This window comes from Scyliorhinus torazame, chromosome 8, assembly GCF_047496885.1.
Source record: "Scyliorhinus torazame isolate Kashiwa2021f chromosome 8, sScyTor2.1, whole genome shotgun sequence".
Taxonomy (NCBI): Eukaryota; Metazoa; Chordata; class Chondrichthyes; order Carcharhiniformes; family Scyliorhinidae; genus Scyliorhinus; species Scyliorhinus torazame.
In genome coordinates, this window is record NC_092714.1 from 130,132,284 (window position 1) to 130,146,083 (window position 13,800).

Sequence of the window (13,800 nt, forward strand, 5' to 3'; positions counted from 1 at the left end):
GTTATACTCCCCACCGAGGTGCTCGGTTCCGAGATATACAATAGCAGATCATCAGCCTATAAGGACACCCTATGCTCCACTCCCCCCTTAGTTTGCCTGCTGTTTGACCTTTCACAACTTTTGTCCTCTCTGGGGACTGCCATTAGCTCTCTTTCCCCTTGATTTCTGTGGCCATTAGCACCCGGTTTCCCTGGGTTTCTGTGGCTATGACTCATCTTTCATTCTCACTCCACAGTATAAATATTTCCCACTTTCTCTGTCTGTTAGCTTTGACAAAGAGTCATCGGACTCGAAACGTTAGCTCTTTTCTCTCCCTACAGATGCTGCCAGACCTGCTGAGATTTTCCAGCATTTTCTCTTTCGCTCCACTCCCCCCTCACTAACCCCTTCCATAGCCCCGACGTCCTTAGCATGATGGCCAAGGCTCTATTGCTAATGCAAACAACAGGAGGGACATAGGGCACCCCTGACTCCTACCCTGATACAGTGAAAAGTACCCCAAAATCACTATTGCTGAGTCTTGCGCAGTACTCTGACCTCCTAACCCCAACCAATAGCACCTTCCGCACCATGAAAAAGTCTATCCTTCAGCACACCTTGTGTACCAGGGAGAAAAACGAATATTCCTTTTCCCTCGGTGTAAGAACCTCCACGGGTCCACTCCTCCCAACTCTCTCATGGGCCCAGCTAGCGCCTTATACTCGCCAGTACCACCGACCTCCCCTCTAATGCCCCCGTCACTATCACCTCCCCCTACTCCACCTCTTTCATCTGAAACCTCACCCTCTTGCCCACCAATATCACTACCCCCCCGAGCCCGGCTATTGAACCCCAAGTGGAAAACCTGACTCACCTAACCCTTCCTAAGCCTCACCTGGTCCTTCACCCTCAGATGGGTCTCCTGCAACATTCCCACATCGGCCTTTAAGCTCTTTAAGTGTTTAAAAACCCTTGATCTCTTCACCGCCCCCCCCCCCCCCAATCCCCTCTTGTTCCACATCACTATTCTGACCAGGGGTCTCTCACCCCGCACCCCTCCAGCCCCTCCGAGCCACCATCATCATAGCTCCAGGCCCTGCCCTTCAGACCTGACCCTCCCCATCCCTTCCCCTACCTCCCAGAATCCCCCCATCCACATCCTCTTGAAAACAACTCTCGCAGGATCGATCCTTTCTCCCCACCTTTCACACCTCCTGGTCTATCGTAAGCTGTTCGACCAGGTGCGAACAACCGCAGCCCCTCCCACCACACTCTCGTTCACTAGCCAATCTTAACTTGCTGGTGTGAAACCATCAGAAAACATAACCTTGAATTCTAAGCTTATATTTTCTGTGCAATTGTTCACTGTGGTAGTATGTATTAGGGGTCATGTGGGACTGTGAAGCCGTGATGCTATTGGCTGACAGATCCCGGGTCCTGGTTGGCTGTTGACTCCTGGCTCCGCCCTGAAGGCGGAGTATAAGAACCCGAGCTTCTCCCCGCCGCTCCATTCTGTTGCTGAACTGCTGGGGACAAGTCTCGCTTAATAAAGCCTCATCGACTTCATCTCTACTCGTCTCTCTCGTAAGTCATTGTGCGCTACAATTTATTAAGCGAGCTTAAAGGACTATGGAGCTTCGGATCGCCCCGGAATGCCTGCGAATCAGCCCCCACGCAACGAACTCGGCAGCAGTTTTTAAACACTGGCAAGCTTGTTTTAAAGGCTACCTCCGAACGGCCCCCGGCCGGATCACAGAAGACCAGAAAATGCAGGTCCTGCATTCGAGGGTAAGCCCGGAAATTTACCCTCTCATAGAAGACGCAGAGGATTTCCCGACCGCGCTCGCAGCACTGAAGAGCATCTACGTTCGCCCCGTGAACCAGGTCTACGCACGCTACCAACTCGCAATGAGACGGCAAAGTCCCGGAGAATCGTTAGAGGAATTCTACGCCGCGCTGCTAATTTTGGGACGGGGCTGCAGCTGCCCGCCGGTGAACGCGATTGAACACACGGACATGCTAATTCGCAATGCGTTTGTGGCAGGTATGAACTCTCCCCAAATCCGCCAAAGACTTTTAGAAAAAGAGTCACTAGGACTCTCAGAGGCACGGGCCATTGCAGCTTCCCTAGATGTGGCCTCGCAAAACGCCCGCGCCTACGGCCCCGACCGCGCGGCAGCCCCTTGGGCTCCGTGGACCACCGTCGCGACAAACCCCCCTCTCCCTCACAGGCTTGCGCGGTTAAAGCGCCAGATCATCCCGGGGGGGGCCCGCTGCTATTTCTGCGGGCAAGCGAAAGACCCCCGGCAGCGCTGCCCGGCCCGCGCAGCTATTTGCAAAAGCTGCGGCAAGAAGGGCCATTACGCGGCTGTGTGCCGGTCCCGGGGGGTTGCCGCAATCCCCGGAGAAGAACGAGCCTAGCGCATCCCAAACACTCCCCAACCCCCCCCCCCAGCGCCCCATGTGCGACCCGCGGGCGCCGCCATTTTGGGTCCCGGCCACCACGAGGGGAGGATGGGCGCCGCCATCTTGTGACTCCCCAGCCACGTGCAATTCATGGGGGCGGCCATTTTGTCCACCCCCGGCCGCGTGCGATTCATGGACGCCGCCATCTTGGATGACAACAAAGGACCCCAGCATCGGCGGCTCCACGGGGTCCGAAGAAGACGCCGAGACACTACGACCATGACTCGCTTCGGTGACGCTGGATCAATCACGGCCCCGGACGCTCCAGACGACGACAACAACGGTGCTGATAAACGGACACGAGACATCATGCCTGATCGACTCCGGGAGCACCGAAAGTTTCATTCACCCCGACACGGTAAGATGCTGTTTTCTGACCATCCATCCAAGTACGCAAAAGATTTCCCTAGCTGCAGGATCCCACTCCGTAGAGATCAAAGGGTTCTGCATCGCGAACCTAACGGTGCAAGGGAGGGAGTTTAAAAACTACAGGCTATACATCCTTCCCCAACTCTGCGCGCCCACATTACTGGGATTAGATTTCCAGTGTAACCTGCAGAGCCTAACATTTCAATTCGGCGGCCCAATACCCCCACTCACTATCTGCGGCCTCGCAACTCTCAAGGTTGAACCGCCGTCCTTGTTTGCAAACCTCAACCCGGATTGCAAACCTGTCGTCACTAGGAGCAGACGGTACAGCGCCCAGGACCGGATATTTATTCAGTCTGAAGTCCAGCGGTTGCTGAAGGAAGGCATAATCCAGGCCAGCAATAGTCCCTGGAGAGCCCAGGTGGTAGTAGTAAAGGCCGGGGAAAAGCAAAGGATGGTCATAGACTATAGCCAGACCATCAACAGGTACACACAGCTAGATGCGTACCCTCTCCCCCGCATATCCGACATGGTAAATCGGATTGCCCAGTATAAGGTTTTCTCCACCGTGGACCTCAAGTCCGCCTACCACCAGCTCCCCATCCGCCCAGGTGACCGCAAGTACACAGACTTCGAGGCAGACGGGCGTCTATACCACTTCCTAAGGGTCCCATTTGGTGTCACGAACGGGGTCTCGGTCTTCCAACGGGAGATGGACCGAATGGTTGACCAACACGGGTTGCAGGCCACGTTCCCGTATCTCGACAACGTAACCATCTGCGGCCACGATCAGCAGGACCACGACGCCAACCTCCAAAAATTCCTCCAGACCGCTAACACCTTGAACCTCACATACAACGAGGAAAAGTGCGTTTTTAGCACAAACCGGCTGGCCATCCTGGGGTACGTAGTGCAAAATGGGATAATAGGCCCTGACCCCGAACGCATGTGCCCCCTCATGGAATTTCCCCTCCCCCACTGCTCCAAAGCCCTGAAACGTTGCCTGGGGTTCTTTTCATATTACGCCCAGTGGGTCCCCCAGTATGAAGACAAGGCCCGCCCGCTAATACAGACCACTACCTTCATCCTGTCGACACAGGCTCGTCAGGCCTTCAGCTGCATCAATGCGGATATCGCAAAGGCCACGATGCGCGCCATCGACGAGTCCCTCCCCTTCCAGGTTGAGAGCGACGCCTCCGACGTAGCTCTGGCGGCCACCCTTAACCAAGCGGGCAGACCCGTGGCCTTTTTCTCCCGAACCCTCCACGCCTCAGAAATCCGCCACTCCTCAGTGGAAAAGGAAGCCCAAGCCATAGTGGAAGCTGTGCGACATTGGAGGCATTACCTGGCCGTCAGGAGATTCACTCTCCTCACCGACCAACGGTCGGTAGCCTTATTGTTCGATAATGCACAGCGGGGCAAAATTAAAAATGACAAGATCTTAAGGTCGAGAATCGAGCTCTCCACCTTCAACTACGAGATCTTGTACCGTCCCGGAAAGCTGAACGAGCCGTCCAATGCCCTATCCCGCGGCACATGTGCCAACGCACAAATAGACCGTCTCCAAGCCCTCCACAAGGACCTCTGCCACCCGGGGGTCACTCGGTTCTACCATTTTATAAAGTCCCGCAACCTCCCCTACTCTGTGGAGGAGGTCCGTACAGTCACCAGGAACTGCCACATCTGCGCAGAGTGCAAACCGCACTTTTTCAGGCCGGATAGAGCGCACCAGTTTCCCGGTGGCAGGAGGTCCTCCCGGACGCTCTCCACTCCATCCGGTCGCTGCTGTGTACCACCACTAACCAAACGCCTCATGAGCGCCTCCTTGTCTTCCCCAGGAAGTCCTCCTCCGGAACGTCGCTGCCGACCTGGCTGGCGGCCCCAGGACCCATCTTGCTCCGGAAACATGTGCGGGTGCACAAGTCGGACCCGTTGGTCGAGAGGGTTCACCTCCTCCACGCGAACCCGCAGTACGCCTACGTGGCGTACCCCGACAGCCGACAGGACACGGTCTCCCTGCGAGACCTGGAGCCCACCGGCAACACAAACACCCCCCCCGACACCGATCATCCCCTCCTTGCCACCGGCGCACCCCGTGACCGCCCCCTTCCCGGGAGGATCGGTCCTCCTCCCGTGTCCGCCCAGGAGTGAAACAGGAACAAACACCGAAACGCTCCCGGAGACGACAACGCCGGAACAAGCACCTGCACCACCACCGGGGCTGAGCGATCGACGAGGAAGACCAGACCGCCCGCTCGACTCGTGGCATCGGCGTGACACCAAGAATGTTGTTGGACTGTAACAAAAAAATTTTCTCTTACTAATATTGTAAATAGTTTCACAAACCTTGTACATAGCCCAGTGTAGGGCTAAAACTGTAATGACATGCCCGAAATTTTCCTCCCAGGACCAGCCTTGTAAACCCCTACCACCATGCGAACCACCACCCCGCCGGGTTCATTTTTTAACAAGGGGTGAATGTGGTAGTATGTATTAGGGGTCATGTGGGACTGTGAAGCCGTGATGCTATTGGCTGACAGATCCCGGGTCCTGGTTGGCTGTTGACTCCTGGCTCCGCCCTGAAGGCGGAGTATAAGAACCCGAGCTTCTCCCCGCCGCTCCATTCTGTTGCTGAACTGCTGGGGACAAGTCTCGCTTAATAAAGCCTCATCGACTTCATCTCTACTCGTCTCTCTCGTAAGTCATTGTGTGCTACATTCACCTCATAAAAATTTAGGTCGCTCCTTGAGACGTCATCAATCACTTCAAAATGGACAGAAGATTACATTGTGTGTAAAGAAATGATTAAGTAGTGACAGAGCAAAATTGTAACATAGTATTTTTGTGGATATCAGAAATATTTTCTCAAATACTCTTAGACAAATATAAAATACTGAGATATTATGGGTGGGATTCTCCATTCCTTGATGCCGATTTCGTAATCGGCGATCGGGCGGAGAATCCCTTTTTATGATGGAATCGGGGGCGGCGCCGGTTTCCGGATGCTCCGCCCCCCTCCAAAGCGGCATCATCGAAGAGCACACCGTACGTCGTTGGTACGGCCTCAGGACATTACCTGAAGGCCCTCACCCGATGCTCAGTTCCCGATGGGCCGAGTTCCTGACCGCGCAGTTGACTCACGGGACTGGGATCTCAGGTCGCCAACGCTGAAGTTGCTTTCGGCGATCAGACGGAGAATTACTGTTCCGACCAAGTGGGGGGTGGTGCCGCTTTCGCGATGCTCTGCCTGCTCCAAAGCGTCGTATCGACGGCCTCAGGACGTTGCCTGAGGCCTGCCCCCCAATGATCCGCCCCCGAATGGCAGAGTTCCCGTCGGCGTGGTTCTCTCATGGTCTCACCTGTCGGGAACTCGGCGCTGCAGCTGCAGACTCAGTCCAGTGCCGCCACAGTCGGGAGAGGGCCGATCTGCGAGCAGGAGGGACTTTATTAGGGGCTGGGGTCACTGTGGGGGGGGGGGGGTGTCCAGGGCGCGCGTGCCGGCCAAAGGGGGGGGCACTATTTTGCGGGCCGGGTCCGTGAGCGGCCGCCGCCATGTAGCACAGCGCGCCCGCAGACCCGGCAATTCTCCGGCCCATATCGGCAGCTAGAGCTCTATTCTGCCTTCCTTTTTAAAAATAACTTTAGAGTACCCAATTCGTTTTTTCCAATTAAGGGGCAATTTAGTGTGGCCAATCCATCTACCCTGCACATCTTTGGGTTGTTGGTGCGAAACCCACGCATACACGGGGAGAATGTGCAAACTCCACACAGACAGTGACCCAGAGCTGGGATCGAACCTGGGACCTTGGCGCCGTGAGGCAGCAATGCTAACCACTGCACCACTGTGCTGCCCCTTACTCTGCCTTCTTGCTAGCCCCCCACCAAACGGAAGATTGGTGGCCATTTTAGGCAATTTATTCGGGCCTAAAACACCGCCATTACCACGCCGGCGTGGGGATATAGCCTCAGAATCGGAGAATCCAGCCCATGGTCTCAGTGGTCAGGAACCCGGCGTGGCAGCTGCGGACTGTGTCCAGTGCCGCCAACAGTCGGGCGGAAGCCTTGCTGCTGGCCGGATTGGGGTGGGGGGTGGGGGGGTTTGGCCAGGGCTGGGGGAACTGGTGGGGAGTGGCCCGGGGATGGTGAGGGGGTGTCAAGGGGGACACTATCTGGCAGGTCGGGTCCTCACACAGGCAGCCCCGTATTGTACGGCGCGAACCCTGCAGGTCATCGCCGTGCACATGCGCGGCCACGGACCTGACAATTCTCCAGGCATTTATATCGGGAAGGCCGTGCGTTTTATGTGGCGTGGCTGCAAGCCCTTCACTGGTCGGAGGATCGGTGCTCGGGCGGTGCCGATTTTTCACACGTAATATGCCACGGATCCTCCAGACATAGCCCCAAAAACAGAGATTCCAGCCCAATGTTCTTCTTCCACATCACATTATATTTCACAGGTTCAAAGCACCCAGTATATTAAGGCCATCAGTGAAATAAATCGAGCTGAGACCACTAACAGGAGATTTTTTTCCCCTGTACAATTTTTTAGTCTGTTCATGAGAATAACTATGTTAAAATAATAATTTTTCGGACAGGAATGAGAGAGACACCGGGCTGGATTCTCCGATTTTCAGGCTATTCTGACGCCGGCCTGGGAACAGTGGCGTTTTACAACCGAACATTCCACATAAAACAGCCACCGATCCTCCATTTGGTGGGGGGGGGCTAGCAGGCAGGTAGCATAGAAAACCTGGCTCTAGCTGCCAATATGGCCGGAGAATTGCCGGGTCCATTGCCGCGCATGCACCCGGTGGCAGCCTGCAGCGGCTAGGCCGTGCAACATGGCGACGGCCGCGTGCAGATCTGGCCTGGCAAATAGTGCTCCCCCTTTGGCTGGCTCACAACCCCTGGACTACTCCCCAATAGTGCCCCCAGCCCCTACCAAAGACCCCCTGCCCGCAGATTGGCTCTCCCCTGTCTGTGACGGCACTGGACTCAGTCTGCAGCTGCCACACCGAGTTCCCGATGAAAAATAGCATGAGAGACCCATGCCGTCAGGAACTCAGCCAGTCGGGGGTGGAGCATTGAGGGGAGGGCCTCAGGCAACATCCTGAGGCCATCGATACGGTTGCTTTGGAGGGGGCGGAGCATCACGAAAGGCTGCGCCGCCCCGGATTTCGGCACGAACGCTGATTATCCGGCCGATCGCCGAACACGATTCCGGCGTCGGCAACCGGAGAATCCCACCCACCATCTTTAAACAGTATCTCCTTCTGCGCTGTAATTAAACGTCCCTCTCCCCTGCCTCCCATGGACACAGTAGGCCCCCACAAGAGAGGGGACCCCCCACACATAAGGAGAACAGCCCCAATGGGGCTCCCCAGAGGACCTGCTCCTGCCAGCCTGGCTGTGCCACACTGGCACTGCGGTTGACACTGTCAGAAGCAGTGCCGGGCACTGTCCAGCTAAATCCTTCACCACCTGGGGCTCTACTTATCTGTGCGGCTCACCGTGTGGCTATCATGACTGATTTTTATTTTCAAAAACCAGTAGTGATTCGTTCTTTCGTGATGTCTTGCTGGCTGGCTGGGATATACAATGAGGGCAGAAGTAGCGGTGTTCAGCCCTATAATAATATTCAACTTAATTATGAAACATGCTAATCAGGCTGAGGCCCCTCCTGGGTGTGAACCTGATCGCATCATCAGATGGGGGCTGGGATGATCGCGCTCATAGAGCTTGCTGGAGCAAATCCCATGTTTGGCCTCTTGTGTGATTTAGCGGCCACTCCAGGATGTGCACCTATGGCTAGCGTGGCCGCTAAATCTTGGCCCTTGCATTTGTTTGGCATCTTTCACAACCTCCGGATGCCACAATTGCTTTGATCTTGATATCTAGGGCAAAATTTTAACTGCCGTGCAGGGATGGGATAGTATGCAAGTAGGGGTTTAACTCATGAAAAGCTTTGTCGAGTCGGGAACCTGACCTGGCCCCACCCAAGTCTGGGTTTTGCAGGCGAGTAGGACACCCCAATGCAGCTGCTGGAGAAATCATTATAACATGCAAATAGATAATTAGCTTTGAATTTACCCCTGTTTTCTGGCCTGGGCAGCCAATGCAAGGGTTTGCTAACATCTTTGTAACTCACAGGGTCAATGAGGTGAGACTCCCGCAAGGAATGATTATTTATTTTGGGAGGCATTGGCGTAGTGGTATTGTCACTGGACTAGTGATCCAGAGACACAGGGTAATGCTCTGGGGACACAGGTTCAAATCCTACCATGGCAGATGGCGAAATTTGAATTCCATAAAAATCTGGAATTAAGAAAATCTAATGGTGATCATGAAACCATTGTCTTAAAAACATTTGGCAGACTAATTCCCTTTATGTAAGGAAACTCCCACCCTTGGCCTATATATGACTCCAGACCCACTGCAATGTGGTTGACTCTTAAGTACCCTCTGAAATGACCCAGAAACCCACTCCGTTGAAGGGCAATTACGGATGGGCAACAAATGCTGTCCCACCCAGCGACACCCACATGTCATGAAGGAATCATTTTTTTAAAAAAAATTGTACAACATTGAGGTGCTGGGAAACCTTCAAAACATGCAATCGCAAAGCTTATGGTTTACAAATGAAAGTCTTATATTTACAAGACTAGTTTTGAGAGCCTGGCTTGAAGTCTGAAGGTGCACACTTCGGTATGAACCATCTAGAATCTTTAGAACTATTGTGATCTATCGCGCCCTTCAGAACATTGTACTGCAGAGAAGAGTGGAGCTGTAGCAAGAGGAAGGTACAGAACACTCATGATCCACCGAAGAGGAGGAGGAAGAGCACGTTGTGGCTGTGGTGTCAGCAGCCATACACCTGGATGTCCGAGAAGCCCAGGTGAATTGGACATTCTGAATTCTCCCTCAGTGTACCCGAACAGGAGCCGGAGTGTGGCGACAAGGGGATTTTCACAGTAACTTAATTGCAGTGTTAATGTAAACCTACTTGTGACACTAATAAAGATTATTATTATGCACTCATCCAGGAATATTTCACTTAATATGTGTTCATGAAGCCATCCAAGGATGCACATCACTTCTTTGCTTCTCCCCCCCAAAAAAACCCCAGATACACTTCATCCAACCAGCCAACATTGACATTCACACCCTTTCTTCCTCATACCTTTCACCTGAAGGCTACCTGACCAGAATGAATAGAGCATGTAATAAAGTGGAGACCAGATTGCGGAGCTCAAATCAACTATTTAATTGAAACAACCATCAGCGTCATATCACTAATACAGCTGTAAAGACCCAAGGCAATCCTGTTATGTAATTATTAAGTTTTTCTCATAGATTTCCTCTTACTTCTAGATGACGTAAACCCTGTGGCTTCAGCTGAGCTGGAGGCAGGCTTCTTGTTTCGCAGTTCTGACAGACGAGATGCACTTGGCAGATTTGTTTTGCGTTTTGACCCTGTGAGGGCCCTACTAAATCACGTCCCACCTTCACCTGTGTACGGGAAGACTCATTCATCATGGTCTGGGGCTTGCTGCAAGAGTCAGAGTTTGGCAGCCCACTGTGTCTGTGCCGGCCAGCAAGCACCTATTTATTCCATTCCCATTTTCCAGCACTTGGTCTAGCCTTGTATACTACAGCATTTCAAGTGCTGATCTAAATGCTTCTTAAATGTTGTGAGGTTTCCTGCCTCTATCACCCTTTGAGGCAGTAAGCTCCAGATTCCCACCACCCTCTGGGTGAAAACGTTTTTCCTCAAATCCCTTCTACATCTCTTGCCCATTACCTTAAATCTATGCTCCCTGGTTATTGACCCCCTTAACTAAGGGGAAAGGTTTCTTCCTATCCATCCTATCTATGTCGTTCATAATTTTGTACACCTCAATCAGGTCCCCACTCAGCCTTCTCTGCTCCAGGGAGAACAATCCCAGTCTAACCAATCTCTCTTCATAGCTAATTAGACTGGGGTTGTTCTCCTTAGAGCAGGGAGGGCTGGGGGGGGGGGGGGGGGGGGAGACCTGATTGAGAACGTGTCTCAATCTCTTGCAGCAAGATCGAGAATGACTTGAGAGTCGTCTTAACTGCTGTGTGTACTTTGCATCCCAGAGCTCACATGTCATTCCCTAGATTACCATTCACCTGAGGAAGGAACAGTGCTCCAAAAGCTAGTGTTTTGAAACAAACCTGTTGGACTTTAACCGTGTTGTAAGACTTCTTACTGTGCTCACCCCAGTCCAACGCTGGCATCTCCACATCATGTCATTCCCTGTTAGCCAACATTTGGAAAGCATTTAGCTACATTTAAGTGAAGCGTTGAGCCACGGTTTGGTCTTTGTGCGGACTGTTGGTCAGGGCCAGCGGTGAGTTGTCACAATTTGATTTTCCGTGCGGGTAGCCTTTCAATGTTAGCGGACTTCAGTGCAGCCATCCCACACCTTCCTCCCATTCTCTTGCTTTAGCAGCATGCTTTCCTGCAGCCAATCTAGCCCCTGCCGGCGTCGCTTTATTTCGAGACCCCCTTAATTCACAAAGCGTGGGTCGTCATCACACCCGTGCTCTTCTGCGATTGGTCCGTAGACCCGGAAGTGCGATGCCAAAGTCATGGCTGAGTTGTGTTGTTGTGAGTTAAACAGCTGTGGCAAAGCCCATTTCAATTACCAATAGTTTCTCTCCCACTGCCAGCAACCCTGCTGACTGCGGGCCAGTTTGGCTAAGATTCTGCCCATGGGTACCTTTGTAAATGCTGCAACTAATTTGCACGCAGCACAAAGCTCTCGCAAACAGCAATAACCCCTTTGATCTGTCTTAGCTGTTGGAGACTGGGCAAACTTTCTTGTCCTTCTTCAAATCTTCTATGTCCATCTGAGAAGGCAGACTTCTAACATGCCCCCTAAAAGACATTCCTGACACTGCAGCACTTGATGACCCACTGGTGCTGGCAGACAAACTCGGTGGCCAAAACTGAATAAACGATTCATGGAACTACAAAAGTAAACAAACAGGCTTCAGCAGTGGGAATGGAAGGCCTATTGATATACATCCACAGTTTTACAAATGTGTACATTTACAAGGCAATTCCAAAACTGTGAACTAGTAAATAATATCAAAGGACATAGTTTATTCTCGCCCATTCTACCCTAATGATTATTCATTGTGTAAATTGTGCATAAAATCCTCCTGAAACTTCTGCGGCAGCATATAGTATTAGATCATGTGAGCCGTATTACACATTACAATGTGCATTTCTTCTAGTACATATCCTGTGAAAAGTGTAGAACGATGAAGATGTACAATGATCGTTTCCTTCCCGGTGTTAAATCGATCTAATGATAAATGCAGATTTCTATTCATACTAATATACAATACTCATTTTCGGAAGTTAATTGTGGGGGAGGTTGCTCCAGGCTGAAGGTTGCTTCAGGGCGCCTGCACCAGCCCTGCTTGAAACGACTACAACATTTTGACTGGAGAGGCAAGAGCTAAAGCTGACACTCTCAAGTGAATTGCTGGCAAATACAATCGAGCGAAATCCAAGGGTTGGCAATTTGGGCTGAAATAAATATTGGATTAAAAAGAAAGGCAGAATTCTAATGTCAACTGAGAGATTGTAAATCAGCGTCCACCTTGGATACTTAAAAAAAAGTTCTACAGCATCTGTTACAAGTTGATGAAACATTGTCCGTGAATATTTTGAGATTAGTTGTGCGAAACCTGAATCACTCAGCTGGCTTGGATGATACGAGAAGCATTACGTGGAGAACAAATCAACAATTTCCACACCGCTTAGTTAATTTCCTTACTTCGTATGTGCGTCTACTTTTTTTTTGTTTAAATTAGCGAGCCAGTAAATGCTTTAGTCAGAGAGAGCACGCGTGTGGACAAGGGCTTGCAGACATCTGAATGTGAGGTTAGCCCGCTCTTCTGACTGGGAACAGCTGCTATTTCCCAGCTTGTGTCTTCTGATTATGTCATCTTATTCCTGAAGAATGGGCCAGGGCGATCCCTTTATCACACCCAGAGCATGGATGTGCCAGTGAACTTGGTCGTCAGTTGAAAACCCCCCCGCGAAGAGCCACCTGCAGCGCAAAGGGTTTTAAAATCATGAACTATCTTCCTGCAGTCTGGTCAGGCTAGAAGGCAGCGCTGAGCTCCTTCTGCTTCCAGTTTGGCCTGATTGTAAAGTGGGCGACACAGCAGTGAAAGATGTTCATTTCCGTAGAACAAATAAAGCGCAGAGGCATTTGCTAATGCTTCGTGAATCTGGATTCTATATCGCTGGAGTGTGAGATTCGGCAACACTCTTAATTCGTTCAATGAAAATTCATTCGAGTTCCATCACTTTGCTTTACAACTGACTTCACGAACTGGTTGGTGTATGTGGATTGTCAATGCACCAGCTATGGCAGACTGTGTATTTTTGGAAAAGCAGGTCATCTGTGGGGTAAGTTGTTTTTAAAAATCCTTTCTCTTTAAAAACTTGGATACTGATTTCCTTCCCACGTCAATCGGGATAACTGGCCAGTTACTTACATGCTTGTGTTCTTTTATATTTAATTGTTAAAAAAAATATCGCAAGACAGTCTGCAAACTGCTCACATGAACACTGTCTCCGTTTCAGAATATGAGTAGGGGGTGTTGAAAAGCTCGTTGCTCATTGCTGGGTGCACGAGTGGTCGTACAGGAAACGAATGCACAAATTACATAGATCTTGCTTCGTCGTGACAATGGAAACGGTACGAATCATATCGTCTTACACGCATGCCATTTCCTCTGTAGCAATGACGAAATCAGACATCAAAAGTTCTGAAACTTTGCATTTCCTGGGTGCTAAAAAGAACACTACAAAACGCTGACAAGTCATGTCCAGCTTTTTGGAATCAGAGCTGCTCCCCTCCCTGCCCCACTTTGCTCGTGCTGACCCTGGGTTCAGTTTAACAAATCCTGTCTGTTCAGTCGCAGGCCCAAAGTTTA

At 51.6% G+C, this 13,800-nt stretch overlaps 1 protein-coding gene across 4 annotated transcripts in view; it reads left to right on the plus strand.

Moving 5' to 3' along the window:
* LOC140428111 (rho GTPase-activating protein 6) overlaps nt 1–13,800 on the plus strand; it is a 1,113,012-nt gene that overhangs the window by 479,001 nt on the left and 620,211 nt on the right. Inside the window, exon 1 of one of the 4 annotated variants that reach the window (XM_072514182.1) lies at nt 12,755–13,270. The exons of the other annotated variants lie outside the window; for them this stretch is intronic. Within the exon in view, the coding sequence (XP_072370283.1) occupies nt 13,205–13,270 (66 nt within the window). The 5' untranslated portion in view covers nt 12,755–13,204. Of the gene's footprint in view, nt 1–12,754; nt 13,271–13,800 lie in introns of those variants that run through there. 4 annotated transcript variants of the gene reach the window in all.